A 17,267-nucleotide genomic window follows, 5' to 3' on the forward strand; every position below is an offset into this window, starting at 1 on the left:
TGAATTTTTATACTGGAAAAAAGTTCTAATATCCATATAGTTCAATTTCCACCTACTAAGACGTCATTTTATTTAGTTAGTATAACAAGTTTTATATTAGCGTTTTAAGTTATTAATCTCTCGAAAAAAGCTTTAAAAAAATTACCACCTTCATCTTCCATCAAAGCGCAAATATAATGTCTACTGTATTCCTAAATATTCAAGATAAGGTAAAGTTTGACTTATATGAAAATAAGATTTAATCTGTATCTGCCTATAAATCAAATTGGTACGTATAGGTAATGGTTATTTACCTACGGGTGTTTACATATCGGAGTAGGTCAAGTATTCAGTGTAGGTATGTGTAACGTGTATGGTAGTCAACATTTATAGAGAAAAATCAATTTCGTGGAAATATGATTTTTTGTTGAATCCAGAGAGGCAATTACTGAGTAGAAACCCCGCAAAATTGGTTCAACCTGACTAGTGGTCAAATTAGTCATACTTTCGTCACTAAGGGCGGGTTTTTTGATCCATAATTAACTGAACCAATGATCAAAAATTACAATAAATAGTTAAATAACTCAAACAGCGCATTCTAGTGAAGAATGCGTTGTTTGAGTTAGCTTAACAAAATATGGTCAAATATCTAATGATTTGGCAAAATATTTAACCACTGCGTCGTCGGAGGTTGTTCTATAGTGTTATTCTATTATATAGATTATAGTGTTATCTATATATAGTGTTGTTCTATTTATTATATTAGGCGGCCCCGCCTCGACTTTGCTTAAGACGAAATAAACCGGGGCGAATTGAGAAATACCTCCTTTTTGGAAGTCGGTGAAAAATAAAATAATGTTTTACTTAAATAGTTTTTATTTATTTGTTTTTAAGACTAATACTAAACTTATCAATCTTCTTAAAAATATTTTATTCGATGTAGAATAAAAAAGTTTTTCAATTTTAGGGTATGACAAATTCTATCTAATTAAATAATGAATTGTATTGTTAGTTATTCTGATAAATAATAATTAAATAATTAAAAGATATTAAGTAAATGTTATTAATATCCAAACCACCACAGTAGTATATTTTAATACCAAAACACTACTCTGTGTCGAAAAAATAAGCTCCCTAAAATCTGATGTCAACTCAAATGTGGTAAGTTTTAGGCCCTGATAAAGTACATCTGATATTCTTCGTAATAAATAAAGCAACCATCGTTATTTATAAACCAAAGGTAGGTAATTAATCACACTAATATTATAAAAGCGAAAGTTTGTATGTGTGTGTGTGTGTGTGTGTGTGTGTGTATGTTTGTTACTCCTTCACGCAAAAACTACTGGACGGATTTTGCTGAAATTTAGAATGGAGATAGGTTATAATCTGGATTAGCACATAGGCTACTTTTTATCCCGGAAAATCAAAGAGTTCCCACGGGATTTTTAAAAACTACATCCACGCGAATGAAGTCGCGGGTATCAGCTAGTTCCTTTATAAGGCCCTTGAATTTTAATTTTTTATCATATTATTGTGTACATTTTTAAACTACCATTAAGTTAATTGGATTCTTAAAAACATCTTATAGGTACGTACAGATAAATTTAGGTAGATATTGGAATTTATAATTAGTAAAAACCTTAAAAATATTTTAAAATTAAATTAGAAAATAATGACTTTATCACCTCTAATAAAAAAAATCGGTACCTTACTGTCTAAAATTGCTTTAATACTATGGGACACTATATTATTAACTTACTATTTTAATCGACATCAGCCAGCATCTTTTGATATATTATATAATTATAGTGTGCTCTAAATATAACTATTATAAAACGTATAGGTATATTATGACAAAATAAAATGAAATAATAAAACAATAGGTTCCACCTCAGAGTAAAAGAGTAAAGTAGGTATCTACATTATAAATTCGTAGTTTTGTCTTACAAACGTACTTTTATCAATACTCTAAGGTTTATAAAATTTATAAAATACACGTAAGCAGGTACATCAAAAACGTGTCATAAATAAGAAGTGGAAGAGACACCGTAAACTAATTACGGTTTCAAGTCCCTCGAATGACTTGATTCAAAGAAAAGTTATTTATTTAAATAATATGTATTATAATACAAACAACTATATCAACACTAGAATACGTCTATATTCTACATCGAATTAGTTATTTAACTGAGGCTCTACAGTTCTGCACCCATCACGATTTTTCAATTATTGTACACTTTGGCTCTAGCATTTTTAACAGGGCTCTCTCCGTCACTTACTCCATACAATCGTAGTCCCAATTTCATTTAAATATTAAGCAACCAAAGTCCATCCAAGAAATTTTGCGGACATATTCTAGAAACTAATATCTGTGCCTGTGGTGTTTTAGATTTTTCTAAAAATAAGTATGTAGTTTTAAAATTACAGGGGCTCAAAGATTTGTATGTGAATTTTTAAGACCGCGTAACTTTGAAACCGAATATTTTAACGGAAATCTGGAAAACCACAGGCGTAGATATTAGTTCCCGGAACGTTTCTACAAAATTCCATTGAGTATGATTGGTTAGTATTCAAATGTTTGTATGGAGCGAGTGACGGAGAGATCCGTTTTATGATGCTTTACTGCAGTTATCCAGTAACTCTTGCACATTGACATTATCTCGAGCAGTCGAATCGCGTCACACGCAAGTCTAGCTGCAAACGCGATACAGAATTCTCAAATCTAGCGCGAATAACGACAAGATACTACTGTGCGAGAAAATGTCTCATGCAAAAACGTTTTAATACCAAAACTGGATCATTTAGAATTGGCCAAAAGAGAACCAATTCAATTATGATTCTGCCGTTCAATCTTTGCTCCTAGTATAAATTAGGGGATTAATAATAACCTAATTAAGGAGAATATTATAATGGACACTATAAATGCATTGCACGGTGCATTACATGATGATAATAATATGACTTTTGATTTAGTGAATGCTGTCATTGTAATATCATAAACGAATATTTTACTAGAACTAGATTGAACTGCGAACATTTCGGTACAATCAAAAAGGTAAATGATATAGATGAGCCTACCGGGAAATCAGACAGATTTGAGATATGTGACTACAATAGAAACAGGTCTCAGTAGATACATAACATTTATATTGGAACAGCCTTCATATTTTATTTTGTGTAATGATCTTTTCATCAAGGTACAGCTATAATATAAGTCTCATATGGATGAAATATATCTATCATACCTATGTTCTACTTTACGTAGACCATTATAAAAAACTTAGTACGCGACTTTACTTAAATAGTATTTATTTACAATTCTAAAACAAGTAACAATAAATAATTGGGGTAAACATGTTCAGCGGATAAATTTTCAAGGAACAAGCGAAACAAAAATTCTTAACGAAAATTAAAAAATAAATAAAAATAATCCACTGAAACAGTTTACAACAATTTAGTTAAAAATATATTGGGATAAAATATACATGGATATATAGATATAAATAAAAAGTGTAACAAGTAATTACAGCAAGACTCAAATGAATGTGGAAATTCTTCAGAATATTATATTATGTATGAATCAGGGGTACTAACATCGATAACTTTGGTCTTCTAGTTTAAAAGTTATGTTTAATAATCATGGATCCCTTGTATATCACCCAATTAATTTATAATTTATTTCGTTCGTACGTTGTTCATATTTTCAACAACATTATAAAATATGGCAGTACGTTTTTTTGATATTGAACTCCTGAATAAGGTTACAACTTATTGCCGTAAGAGATCGCTGCTTCTTAGAAATAACTAATATCCTAATGTTAGTATCCCTTACGATAGTATGATGGCGATGTTATTGCTGGCAAATGGTGACCACATCTCGGGAAGTTCGGTGGTAATGGCGGTAAGTCTCTCTGAGTTCCAATATGTAATATTAAATTCATTCCAATCACTATGTGGTAGATGAAGTGGCAGTGAAACAGCCAATAGCCTGAAAGATTAACAATTGGCAATTTAAAAAAAACTCCAGGTTGATACCTGAAACAGTCGAATAATTTGATGAGCTGGGATAACTAGAAGCAGGTTTTACGAAAAGTAATTTTAGGTATTACAGAAGTGAAGATATGACCAAATTAACAATCTTCGTCAACAAAATACTTATTATGCAAAATTTTAAACTTTTAAACTGTTTCTGATGTAATTCTGTTAGGATTTTTTATAAAGGCTTACCAGGATTATCGGCTTTAAGTCTCAATACGACGTATCCATTATTTGGTACGGCGATAGTATCTTTGAGAGGTGGCAGGTCGTACTGCCTGTGTAAAAGGCCCTTCCTGTCCAATTCAAGAGCGTGTTTTAAATTGATTTTCTTTATGTTCTTATCTGGAGACCGACCCATTCCAATCACGCTGAATGAGGTTCCGTGGAGATGGAAGGGATGCGAGAGATTTGGTGACTGTACTGAAATGAAAAGAAATTATGAATAAGTTTTGTGCTAATTGGCATCTACTCATGTGCCTATAAAAATTATGGAAGAACAATAGACAAAATGGTCCTCCTGCAGCCACCTCCGGAACTTGTTTATATCGATAGATAATAATTATTATGAACAAAAGTTGTTTATTATAGAAGCAGTAGAAAGATAATAGGTGGTTCATAATAATATAGTCGTAAACATTCTCGTATTGTACGATAGGCGCATGGGATCAGGGTGCAAGACAGGTATTCTAACTTGGTTCTAAACAAGGAGTATCAGAATAATGAACATGTAGACCCTGTTTCGAAGTGGTTTTAATCAAAATTGACATTTCGAAGCCTCAAAACTTTTTTCCTAAATAATTTTAATCTTAAGTCAAACTGTGCTACAATTTCAATATCAAGTATTTAAAAATCATATTTCTAAAGTGGTCGCTCTTATAATCCTTCTATTTTGCTCAGTATACTTACTTTAGTTTAATTTGAATCGAAATGAAAATGATTTTTTGCATTTTTTTTTTGCATGCCTGATTCCGTGAGGTGAAAGATTTCTACTGGATAATATTATGTTAATAACATCTCAGTTAAAAAAATGTTTAATTATTATTACAGCAGTTATACATGGTACGTTTTTTAGCCATGCTTGATGCTAATCATGACTAATACTCCCCTTTTCCCTCCAATTAAGCGTAAAGCTTGTGCCAGGAGTGGGTACGACAATAGTGCAACGGGTGGGGTTTGAACCGCCGATCTTTCGAAATTCAGTTCGCTCCTCAACCGTTGAGCTATTGAGGCTCTATCTAACTTGATTTAAGTTTTCCTAGTTCAATTCATGTATTTAATTGAGTTTGGGTTGAGTTCAGTTTATCAGCCTCTTGATGAGGCTTGTTGTAGTTTTGAGTGACCACACTGTAGGTAAAGCTGGTTCTACAATATGCAGGTGCATGGTAAAAAATACTTAGAATAACGAAGATGGAAGAAAATCTGATATCCAAGTGGTGGGGATAATATTTGTTTCTGCGACGTTCGATCAGAAAACAGGGAACGTAGTAGTTGGAATAACTTCTCAGAACACACCCTTATGTAGAATCAATAAAACATATCAAAAGAGAGCTGGCGTTTCTTCGGTGCTTGAGGAACAACATCAATTTTAATGATAATATGAAGGTTCAGTTCCTTACCTTCATCAACCAGGACTATCTCGACGATAGAATTCAAGGGCACATCGATCATGTGGGTACATCTGCAGTCGACAGCGCAGTCGGCTGGTCTGTTGTCGCCATTGCAGAACAGTTCAGGAGGAAGCTCATGCATTTGTGAGAGCGGGGGAGCTGGCGCCGCGGAGTAGGAGATCTCATCCACTAAACTCAGAACGTGATCTCCACTGGGAGCAACTGAAATTGAACACGAATCATTTTAACAAATACTCTTTGTTCAGGGGCATGTTCTTCATTGACGACTAATATGAAGACTTTGATTATTGTTTTTTAGGGTAACGTATTTCAAAACCTCCCCTGCGTCTATCCGCCTGCCTGTCTGTCTGTCTGTCTGCTAGTTTTTCAGGGCCCAACAGTTTAACAGATTTTGTTGGTACAGAATTAGCTTACATCTCAGAAAAGGACATTGACAACTTTTTATCCCGGAAAATCTAAGAGTTCCCACGGGATTCTTAAAGGCTCACCCGTTTAACCGATTTATAAAAAGAAATGGTACAGTGGTAGTTTGAATCCCGGAAATTGATATAGGCAACTTCTTATCCCGGGATATCAAAGAGTTCCTGCAGGATTTCAACCTAACCTAAATCCACGCGGACGAAGTCGCGGGCATCATTTAGTGTTTGTATTATTCCATTACCAACAGACTAATTGACATAAACATACCTAAATAGTTTCTATACGTGTTCTCTCTGAAAAGGTCGTTGGGTTTGTAGAAATGGAATCTGAACGGCAGGAATATCTTGACGTCGGGCCGCTCCTGCAGGATGGCTTTGTCTATTGGTATCGCTGACTTCAAGTTGCTGACGCACACCGCATCATTTCTCTTGACGTCGCAAACCGCGTCCAATGGGTTCATTACCTGATGAACATTGAAAGAGAAATACATACTTCATAATAATTTTATTATCATAACATCTAAACAAACATGAAAATATTGCAATATTGTATGGAAACGCACATAATAAACAACTACTACAGACACACCTTCCTGACTATGGAAGATTTAACTCGTATCAATTTTCACAAGAAGTAAGAAGTTAAAAAAAGGTTAGCATGTCTGTTCGTTATCTTTGCGATCGCGCTTCGTTCATCCGATTGAGTTGAAACTTTGCACATTTGGAACTTTTGTAAACGTTTCTAATTGTTGCTATTACAGAAAACTCAACAAACTTAGGTAAGCATTTCAAAATGTCATTTTAGTTAAAATAAAAGAGGCTGTTAATAAATTAATTAAATAAAAATATACAACCTGAAGTAAGGTATCCGTGCAATAAACCACGCTGGGGCGGGGGTGCCACTACTGCCGGAGGATTGGTGTTGCTTCGAGGTTTACCACTTAGGTGTGAGTGCAGGTCACCAGTATCATACACTAATGCTACTAAGGGTCGACGCATACAGACGGAGTGGAGTGGAGCCGAGTGTTTTTGATAACAACTATAAGTGAGCCTTAAATCTTTGAAAAGAGCAACCGCCGAGTTTCTTACTGGTTCTTCTCCGAATGGTACAACAACGGTACGTTTCGAACAACACGGAGGAAACTCAAATGATGAGCGATGCCCCTGGGTGAGCTGCCGCCGTTATGCCAAAAGAAATAAAGCTTGTTATCAAGAAAGATATTGCGCTTCAGCTCCACTCCACTCTGCGAGTGTGCTTTGCGCCTAAGGGTGTGCTAATAAATTTTACTATAAAACATTAAATTGGTGCTTATTCGTTTGTGCACAAATCTCTAAACTAAACTGACAGGTCTAAAAGTAGTGATAATCTTTTTCACAGGAAACGTAAAAACGTTGGCACTACTTTAACACTGCACTGGAAGAACTAAAGAAGCCCCTATTTTGACTATGAAAGTCAACATAGGGGCTTCTTTACTGGACCATTCAGGTGAGATGGTCACATTCCACTTTAATGTATTAGAGCAAGATCCCACTGCCGCCAGACCTTCCTTATTTTCTGAGAAACAAAATGTGTGAATAGAATAGTGTCTATGTGTACTATAAACGCAGGTGCGCATACCTGATATAGCTTGTGCCGTGTGCGAATTCTGAAATTTGTGCTAAAAGTACCTATTTAAAAAAATTCTTTAAGTCTGATTGCTGATTTTCATGTATGTTTTAGAAAATATTGTTCATAATTTAATACTAAATACTGCCAGACATTTCTAGTCGGAGGATAGATAGGAAATCCTAGAAAAGTCTAGGATTTCCGCCAAACGCTTTAAAGCTCGTAAAAATTAACAGTTCATCTTATTTATAGTCTGACTCGTAATTTTTTATATAAAAATCAGCGCTCAGTCATTATGATAAGTGAGTAATGTTTTATATGCCTTTAGCAACCGATATCTTTAAATTGGCCCAAGCTACAAGGCAGCAAATATGCGTGCATTTATGACTACTCTATCCCACACATTTTGTTTCTAAGAAAATAAGGAAGGTCTGGCAGCAGTAGCAATTTGGACCATATTGCATGAAGGTCAATTAATTGAGTATTCAGCTAAGTTTAGATATTTGTGTAAAACTAACTAACTACGATTTACAAATTATTTTACACTTTTTTATCTTAAGTAGTCGGTTAAGCCAGGGGCGTATCTACCTATTAGAACATTTTCACGGGTTATAAAGCCATGATTAGGTGTACTACCTACAATTTTTATAAAAGAAAATATTGTCTTTATCATCCAAAAAAAGGGAAATAAAATGATAATGTATTTTTATAAATTTTATTATGACGTGTCACAAAACGTACAATTTTCTTAAAAACGTAAATTATATCAATGAACTGCATGTAGTTTATTACTGAAATAAATTTTTATTTAAATAGCCAGTACAATATTATATTTGTTAAAAACTGGTTTTACCAGTACTTTTAAGTCCATCGCATGATACATTATGTAGGTATAAGTAATGTTATAATAAGTAGATTTTAATCAAAATTTTATTTTCTTAAATTAAATAATGGTAACTGCGTATGATAACATTTTGGTAACTATTCATATTATATTAATATGGTTATAAACAGTCTTCGTTGTTTGGGTGCTGTGCAATGATTTATAGTGGTAACTACAGGTTTAGGTACGTGTATTTACATGTATTGCAGTTTTTACTAAGTATATACATTTTCTAATTGTTGTGGTACATGCAATTTCAGGTTAGTAACGGGAAAATAACTTAAGTTTTTAAACACATTTATATAAATTGTCACAAATAAAAGCAAGCCACCCCGCAAATACCTACTCAAGTACATTGGTACCGTTGAATATCCTAACTTTTCACGGATTTTGATATCATTGGGCTTTATTTTAAAATAGAAACATTAAAATTTGCATGATTTGCACGTTATCATTTTGTCATAAAAAGCTCCAAAATTTTTATAATTTTTACTTAGACAATTTGGGTATGAAATGAAAATTTTGAGGTATTTTAGGAATTAGCCAATGATATTTCCCATATTCCTAACATTGCCTGATGCATTTACTCCGAAATAAATAATTTGATTTTATTCTGGCACAAGCTAAAATCTAACTGAATCTCTAGAGAATACATCCCTAATTTCCACTGGCGTTAGGGAGAATCAGAAGGTAAATTTATTAAGACAATGTTTAGACACAATTTTGTACAATCTCTATACATTGACATAGAATGGTAAGGGTTGTCCAATTAGTAATATAAGACTGAAAAAAAAAAAATAGTTAAAAAAATAGTTATTTATTATTCGAGCAGGTAATTTATATTTTAAAAACGCGTATGGTTTAACGCTTAATTTGTCATTGCAAGTAGTATTTATTAGAATAACAATTAGTCTTACGAAAATTAAAACATTTAGTATTTAGTAGGTAGGTAACAATTGAGATATGTAACAGATGTATGTAATGAGATAAATAACAAATGTGTCAACCCTAGCCTAGGCAATGTTATGTACACTTGTTTAGAAAAGTTGCTAAAGTCAGCCTACTCCAACATTTCTTAATAAACATACGTGTATAATAACGTGCAAATGATCAAACTATCAACGATAGAAATATACATATTTTAACTTATATGGAAAGTTTCTCCACAACTCACAACCGCCTTCTCGCACTTTCGTTTGCCGCACGATAGACAAAAATTATGCATGTTACCTCCATAACGACACTATTTTGCCGCTGTCCGATAAATAATTATTCTAAAAACTGGCAAATGTTTCGATTGCTAGACTAGTAAATTGAAAAAGATATTAACTTTTTTCATTATAAACAAACATAGGACGCGAGGCAAAATTAGACTTTTTTGACGGTACTAATTCTGAGCCCAACAAAATTTTAGAGTATTCGCATTCCCTTCTTACCATGTACTTAATATGAAAAGGCCAGGTACAGTTTGACAGTTTGAAATTTAATTTACAGCTGTCAAACCTCGTAACTTTAGCTGCCAGACGCGAGCCATTGTGTAGCATGCACTAAAATTTAGTCTTCAACGTATAATTCATATTCCATCCTTTTTAGCAATGTTGAAAAGAAAGAGATGCAGGTACTCTAAACTTAGTTTCTAAACTAAACGAGTATCTGTATTTGTTTCTTTTTATTTTTGGCTACAAAGATAACACAATCGGCGCTATTCTTGATATTAAACTCTTTAAATTACCTTATTACAATAATCTTAGAAGAAAAACATTTTTAGCGGTCTAGGACAATGATGATGCTTACGAAAATGCAAGTGAAGCTATGAAAAATCAACATGGAATTTGGGGGTGGCTTATTTTTGAAGCGCCTGTTAAGTAATATTTAAATATATATACACTCAATAAATATCCTTGGTGAAAAATTAAATGGCAAGTCGTTAGTTACAGAACAAACGTTCGTAGTAAAATATAAAAAATACATTTAATGATGTCGTACAATTAGGAGCCTCAACTATGCAATATTCGGGTTGACACCAATGGGTATCACCGAAATATGGCATAAGATTTTACTGAAATTCACTCAAAATATCACTTTTAAATAAATTCACAAACCAGCATGAACTTCAGTTAAACATTCTCGAATAAAAATGAAACACATAAAGCAGATTCGAGCACTTCGAATCTACCGATCACATCACACAAAACAAACACAAAATAACACTTAGGTAACATCAAACTGCTATACCAATTGTTGCTCATATGAAAACTGAAGTAGGGCGTAGGAACCGCTTAGTGCATAGGAGGAGGGTGGATAGGAGGGAGGGCGGTTCGAATAGGAGGAAGGTGGTCTCCACAAGTCGGGAAGTTGGGAGGGACAGGAGGAAGATCCGCGTGTGTTCCCACTTGAACGATAAATTGCATTCCGATCACGATGTGGAACAAGAAGTGACAGTGGAAGAGCCAGAATCCTGGATTGTCAGCAACGAAACGGAGAACGACGTATCCATTGTTTGGCACAGCTATCGTGTCTTTCGCCGGTGGAAGATCTCCTTGCTGCAGGTGACGCTCCAGTAATCCTCTCCTGTCTAGATCGAGGGCGTGTTTCAAGTTAATCTTCTTTACATTCTGGTCGGGAGACCGACCGATACCGATTACATTGTACGAATATCCGTGCAAGTGGAACGGGTGAGATAAGTTGGTGATTTGAACTGAAAATAAAAAATAAGTATAAGCAGTTGGCATTATAATAACGGTGATAACCTACGTAATAACCATATAATATAGAAACTCTGGCTATGCAACGTACCTTCATCTACAAGTACAACTTCTACTACAGCGTTCAGAGGTATGTCTACTTTGTGTGTACACATGCAGTTTTGTCCACAGTTTGGTGGTCTGTTGTCACCGTTACAGAACTGTTCTGGGTCGATGTCGTCATATTGACTGAGAGGTGGTGCTGGCGGAGCCATATGTGAAATTTCATCTATTAAACTAATTACGTGAGCTCCTTGTCCCGCCACTGCGAAAATTTATACATAATTAATATTTTACTAGTAACTATAGTTAGCTCAAAATAAAACGTCACTACGACAGTTAAGTATTATAAATCTTACCCAAAAATTTGTTGTAAGTATTGGGCTGGAATAAGTCTTCTGGTGTGTAGGGGTAGAAGCGGAATGGCATGAAGATTTTCACGTCGGGTTTCTTTCGTAGGATGGCTGGATTGATGTTTCTTGCGTTTTTCAGTTGGCTGACGCAAATAGCATCGTTTCTGGGTACATTACATCTTGCATCCAAAGGATTCAATACCTGAATAGTTAGTGGGAGAACGGTACGTGCAATTACTAATATTACGTGCATGAACTACGACTACTTTATGATCTACTGTCTTTATTTCGAGAGGAATTATGGAATTACGAGTGTTGATAGTAATCAAAAATGGTTAACGAGAATGCTGTATTTGTGGGATTGTACTAAGGACGTGCAAATATATTCCATTTATATTCCGTCAGGAAATTGTTTATCCGAATTAAACTAAACATAAACATTATTTTTTCGTAAATAAATAAAAAAATGAAAATTAGAATTAAAGCAGTGTAGTAAAAGAGTAAAATGGAATATTTTTACAATTCTATTAGGATTTTGTTGGTTGTGGGCATGCGGGGAGTTCTGCTACATCACAAAACCGTTTCTACTTATCAGTTTATCTTAGAATAATTATTATTATATTTGACTAATTTAATAATAATATGTAAGTACATATATATACAAATCTCACTCACTACCAGCTTTCTATACAACTGCATACTGGATACCAATTAAAAGAAAATAAAACTTAAATTATCTGCACCGGCACTAGTATTTATGTTTAAGAAATACCTAGCTCTCAACAATTTAGTTTATCGAGGTTGTCATGTTTGCAAGAATCCAGTATGCAATATCCGCCGATTAATAAGCAAGAAAGATAGGCTCACGCTATGAGCTTCTATATTAAAATACCCAGTGGAAAGGAAATTCATTCAATGTAGGGAAATATTACTACTTTGAACCAAAATTGACCTATTTACATGGGGAAAAAATGGTAATTTATGATGGTGTTTCAAAAAGTACTTTTGACCATCTTCCTCAAACTTACCACTCCCTGCGGGAGTCCTACGTCATAGCTTGGGGGTTGGGAAGATGGCTGATAAGGTCCTCTAGCATATCGAAGAATAGCCAATTGTTGTGCGCGCTTTATACCACATTCTCCGAGGCCACGAACTTGAATCCAGTACGCGCCCGGTATACTGTTTGCTTCTACGACAAAATCGTAGCGTTCACCTAAAATGCAATGGGAAAAAATTAAAGATATTTCTCATGAACATTGAGTTATTAGTAATTTACACTTATAAATAGATGATGCCCGCAGCTTCGTCCACGTGAACTTAGGTTTTTAAAAATCCCGTGGAAACTTTTGATTTTCCAGGACAAAAGTAGCCTATCCGTATATTAGCCCGTCCCCGGGATGCACGTCTTTCTGTACCACGTAAAAACATTGAAACGAATGATCCTTTAAAAATCACTTGGGGCTACCAGGATTTCGGAATGCAATTCTTTATAGCATCAGGGTTGAGGAGTTGAGGTCAACGACAAAGTCTTTACTTGGTATAAATACCTCCAATATCAATTTATAACTGACAGTTTCTAAAACCCATCAGCTTTGGTGTTCAGGTCCCCTAGAGCATCAGGATTGAGGAGTTGGAATCCAAATTTTTTAGGGCGATGTTTGGACAAAAAAAAATTACGCAAATCGGTTCAGAAATCTCGGCGATTTCGGTTTACATAGGTACAATATAAAAACGCATCTCCTCCTGTAAGGAATTGCATTCCTAAATTCCTGGTGATCCCACGGGATTTTCAAAGAATCATTCGTTTAATTTAAATGTTTTTACGGGTACAGAGATACCTTGCGTCCCGAGGACGGGCTATTACGGATATGCTACTTTTGTCCTGGAAAATCAAAAGTTCCCATACTTATATTAAAAAATGTAACTGGACGATTTCTGTATATTCAATATTAATCGGAGGAAACATTATTATCGATATCGACCCCAAAACAATTTTTTTTGAATTCGTGTCTGTCTGAACGAATTTAAATGAGATTTGGTACAGACAGTGGCAGGCGAAACTCCGGGTTAACATATAGGGTAGTTTACTATCCCAAAAAATATTAGGAATTCTTCGGGATTTTTATCGCTTTTGCTCGATAATTCCGTCAAATTTCAACCGATTTTGAAAAAAATGTTAAATTTTGTAAAAAAAATATTGGTACGCGTCTAAACTCAGTGCAATTCAATACGGGTTTCATTGTATTTAATGTTCAAGATAGATTAATACGTGAGTACAACACATCCATATCAATATTTTGGTGATGGAATAGGTAGGCTCCCCGTGCGAAGCGGAGCGGATCAACTAGTTAGCAAATAAAAATCGTAATCGAGGAAGCGGTAACCAACATTATACAATTCTTTTCGGTTGAGGTATTGTACAGTTATCTACGAGTTACACATTACGAATTAAGAATATTGTTGTAAATTGAAGAATTGAAAAGAGCGACCGCCGAGTTTCTTGCTGGTTCTTCTCGATAGGAACGGCATTCCGAACCAGTGGTAAATTATTTGACGATTGAAAGCACTTGTAAAAGTCTATTTGAATAAAAATCTATTCTATTCTATTCATTCGAAATAACAGGGCGTACCGCGTAGGTACCTTATTTAAGTAGCGGCCGATTATAACCCTATCAATAACGTTAAATAATAAAGAAGTTCCGCGCCTATTTTGAAACTCGTTATCGTCACGCTGATTCCTAAAAACCAGTCAAGTGCGAGTTGGACGCGCAAACGCAAAGGGTTCCGTACCATCGTACAAGTTATATGCCTAAAGACTTTTATGTAGGAAATACAGCAAGTTAATGACGGACTGCGCCATCTATTTGTGATTTCTAGATTTTTTTTCATGAACACATTTTAATTATTTTAGGGTTCTGTACCCAAAGGGTAAAAATGGAACCCTATTAATGTCACTCTGCTGTCTGTCTGTCTGTCCGTCCGTCTGCCTATCCGCGTGTCACAAGTCTCCAGCTCGTACACGAAATGAGTTACAAACCTGAAGACAGGCGTACAGACAGACAAAAGACTATTTGGTGTAGAACCTTGAGCCAAAACCAAATAATGAATTAAAAATTCAATAAAATTATTTTCAGGGGGACTCTTATCAGTACATGAAAAGAAGCCGAAAAAAATTTTTTTTTTTGCTTACCCTAGCAAGTGGGATATCATTGTTTAGAGCTCATTGAGTAGAGTAAGAATTCATTTTTTTATTTTATCTTAAAAAATAAATAAGACCTACTTACATGCAAAATTTCATGATTCTAGGTCAACGGGAAGTACCCTATAGGTTTTCTTGACAGACACGACAGATGGACAGACGCTCAGACAGACAGAGAGACAGACAGACAGACAACGAAGTGATCCTGTAAGGGTTCCTTTTTTCCTTTTAAGGTACGGAACCATAAAAATGATTAACAGTCACTTACCGGAGAATGAGATCAGTGTATTAACTAAAACAGGTTGAACCGGCTCACCATCGGCGGCAATTACTGTTAGATTATGACCTTGAACTGTCACTTGGGCGGGGCAAACTGAAGCAAATGCGTTTATCATTCTAAACCTATATCTTCTACCAGGCGTAATGGTAAACACTTCAAGAGGGGTGTTTGTCATAAATCCAGTGTTAGGGTCTCTGAACTGCCCTTTTCCGTTAACCAATACATTTTCTGGATCTTGCCCAGTATTAACAGCTAGACGACCAGGAAACCTTTCAGTTGCGTCTTCGTGAAGCCAATCACTGATTAACATAACGTGTGTAGTCAAATCATAATCGTACATATGGCTGTTGGGATCTTTGGATGGAGGTTGCCGAACGATGATGCTTCCATATATACCGTCCAGTTTCTGTAGACCAGTGTGTGCGTGCCAGAAGTGGGTACCTGCGTTTCCTTTCCATTGGTATCTGGAATTATAAAATGAACATCAATAGCTATTTTAGAAAACAGCAATAAAACAATGATTTATAAAATAAAAGATCGTGAATGTGGAACTAAGTACAATGTCGTTCTCAGACAAAAAATTGTCACGAGTTTGCAAACATAAAACTCAATAAACTTTTTAGACGACTGCCAATAAAATGAAGTGAAACGTTTTCAGGTTTTCAGTGAGTTTCTTTATTACACCATAACTTCTAAATGCGTTAACTGATTTGGATGTATGAAATATTGTTAGAATCCTTAAATCCTCCCAAGGGACAATGGAGTACATTTTTTGATTTAAAAATCAATATTATAATCAAAAAGGATGACTGGAGTGGATGCATACAGGCTGATGGAATGGGTTAATGAGGAGCGCAATCAAAAAAATATTTATGTTTTCATAGATAGATAAGTTGCATTATTTAATCCAAATAACTCAAAATAGTACCTGAACGTATTTCCTTGCTGGATAGGACATTGAGTGACAAACGGCACTCCGTCATAGTATTGGGTACCTCGCTGCCAGATTCCATGCCAGTGAATGGTTACCTCCATACCTTCCAAGTGATTCTCGACATCGATGACAACTTGGTCGTTTTCGCATACTTGGATAGACGGACCTGGCAACATTCTGTTTACCGTGAGGATGCCACGCTCCACTCCGTCGGCTAAGACGCACTGGCAGTGTGACCAGATTGAGTTGGTTGCGTTGGGTGTACATAACTGGCAAGCCCTGGGAAATTACAAAAAACAATAAGTTTATTGAAACTCAAGGCATTTATTCAAAATAGGTATGTATCATCGCAAACTTTTTGATAATGATGTAAATGGTGATAACTAATCACGTCAACTTAAAAATAAAGCTACAAGAGTTCCAAACGTGCCTGAAACCTGAGAAGAACCGCACAACAAACTCAGCTGGGTATTCTTTTTATAACAACTAACTATTATACTTTTATATTTTATTATCTAATATTATATGTAGATACTATGGAAAATGAATAATAAACTACTATCTAGTTTATAATTCATTCATGTAATAACTTTCTCGAAACATGTTTATTTGTTGTTAGAATTTTATTAATGTTTTTATTAGTAATTGCGTACGTTTCTACAATATGCGCCCGTCTTTCAATAATTCAAAGTTTTCCTAAAACCTATACTTATTGAAAAATCCAATTACAATGTAAAGGATTATTCAAATATTAAAAAAGTTTGGGAATGAGTTGCTGTAGCAGCTTTGATAGTTTTCTATGCAACTGTACGTCCCCATACAAGTAGAAATAAATGCGTACAAAATAAAAATTCTAAACACGAGGCGTATTACTGTGTATTATATAAGAACAGATCTCAACCTGGTTTGTATAATTAATGTCCTTAGTTCAGGAGCTGCGCAAATCGCCATGTTGCAACCTCAGATTGGACTACTTATTTTGCGTGCACTATTATAAAATTTAAACTTATTTCAGTATATTAGAACACTTAAAAATGGAGGCCAATGTTTCGCATTAGAGAATTCACTAAAGGAAGCGGTCATTATTTTTTAATAGCAGTATTCTCAACTTAAAGGCGTTTTGAATTGATAAATAGGAGAACTAATTTAGATAAGTAGTCGTACTAATAGTAGAAACACACCCATTGAGAATACGCCTTCATGT

At 34.7% G+C, this 17,267-nt stretch overlaps 2 protein-coding genes across 3 annotated transcripts in view; both read right to left on the minus strand.

Moving 5' to 3' along the window:
• Positions 1–3,466: 3,466 nt before the first annotated feature.
• LOC123878740 (laccase-15-like) lies at positions 3,467–7,117 on the minus strand. Of its 2 annotated transcripts, XM_045926052.1 has the most exons (5): positions 6,919–7,117; positions 6,333–6,528; positions 5,634–5,846; positions 4,207–4,437; positions 3,467–3,967 (listed from the first exon to the last, which is right to left on the minus strand). In XM_045926052.1, the coding sequence occupies exons 2-5, from the start codon at positions 6,523–6,525 to the stop codon at positions 3,798–3,800; spliced, it is 807 nt and encodes a 268-aa protein (XP_045782008.1). In that variant the 5' UTR covers positions 6,526–6,528; positions 6,919–7,117; the 3' UTR covers positions 3,467–3,797. The 2 variants fall into 2 exon arrangements, with proteins under 2 accessions (XP_045782008.1, XP_045781999.1); XM_045926043.1 differs by lacking the exon at positions 6,919–7,117 and having other exon boundaries at positions 6,333–6,601.
• Positions 7,118–8,371: 1,254 nt separating this feature from the next.
• Positions 8,372–17,267, minus strand: part of LOC123878698 (laccase-1) — an 81,006-nt gene continuing 72,110 nt past the window's right edge. The window contains exons 3-8 of the mRNA XM_045926017.1: positions 16,058–16,342; positions 15,118–15,593; positions 12,679–12,863; positions 11,657–11,852; positions 11,350–11,562; positions 8,372–11,251 (exon numbers count right to left, since the gene is read on the minus strand). Of these exons, the coding sequence (XP_045781973.1) occupies positions 10,833–11,251; positions 11,350–11,562; positions 11,657–11,852; positions 12,679–12,863; positions 15,118–15,593; positions 16,058–16,342 (1,774 nt within the window). The 3' untranslated portion in view covers positions 8,372–10,832. The remainder of the gene's footprint in view (positions 11,252–11,349; positions 11,563–11,656; positions 11,853–12,678; positions 12,864–15,117; positions 15,594–16,057; positions 16,343–17,267) is intronic.

The sequence above is a fragment of the Maniola jurtina genome, chromosome 3 (assembly GCF_905333055.1).
Source record: "Maniola jurtina chromosome 3, ilManJurt1.1, whole genome shotgun sequence".
Lineage (NCBI taxonomy): Eukaryota > Metazoa > Arthropoda > Insecta > Lepidoptera > Nymphalidae > Maniola > Maniola jurtina.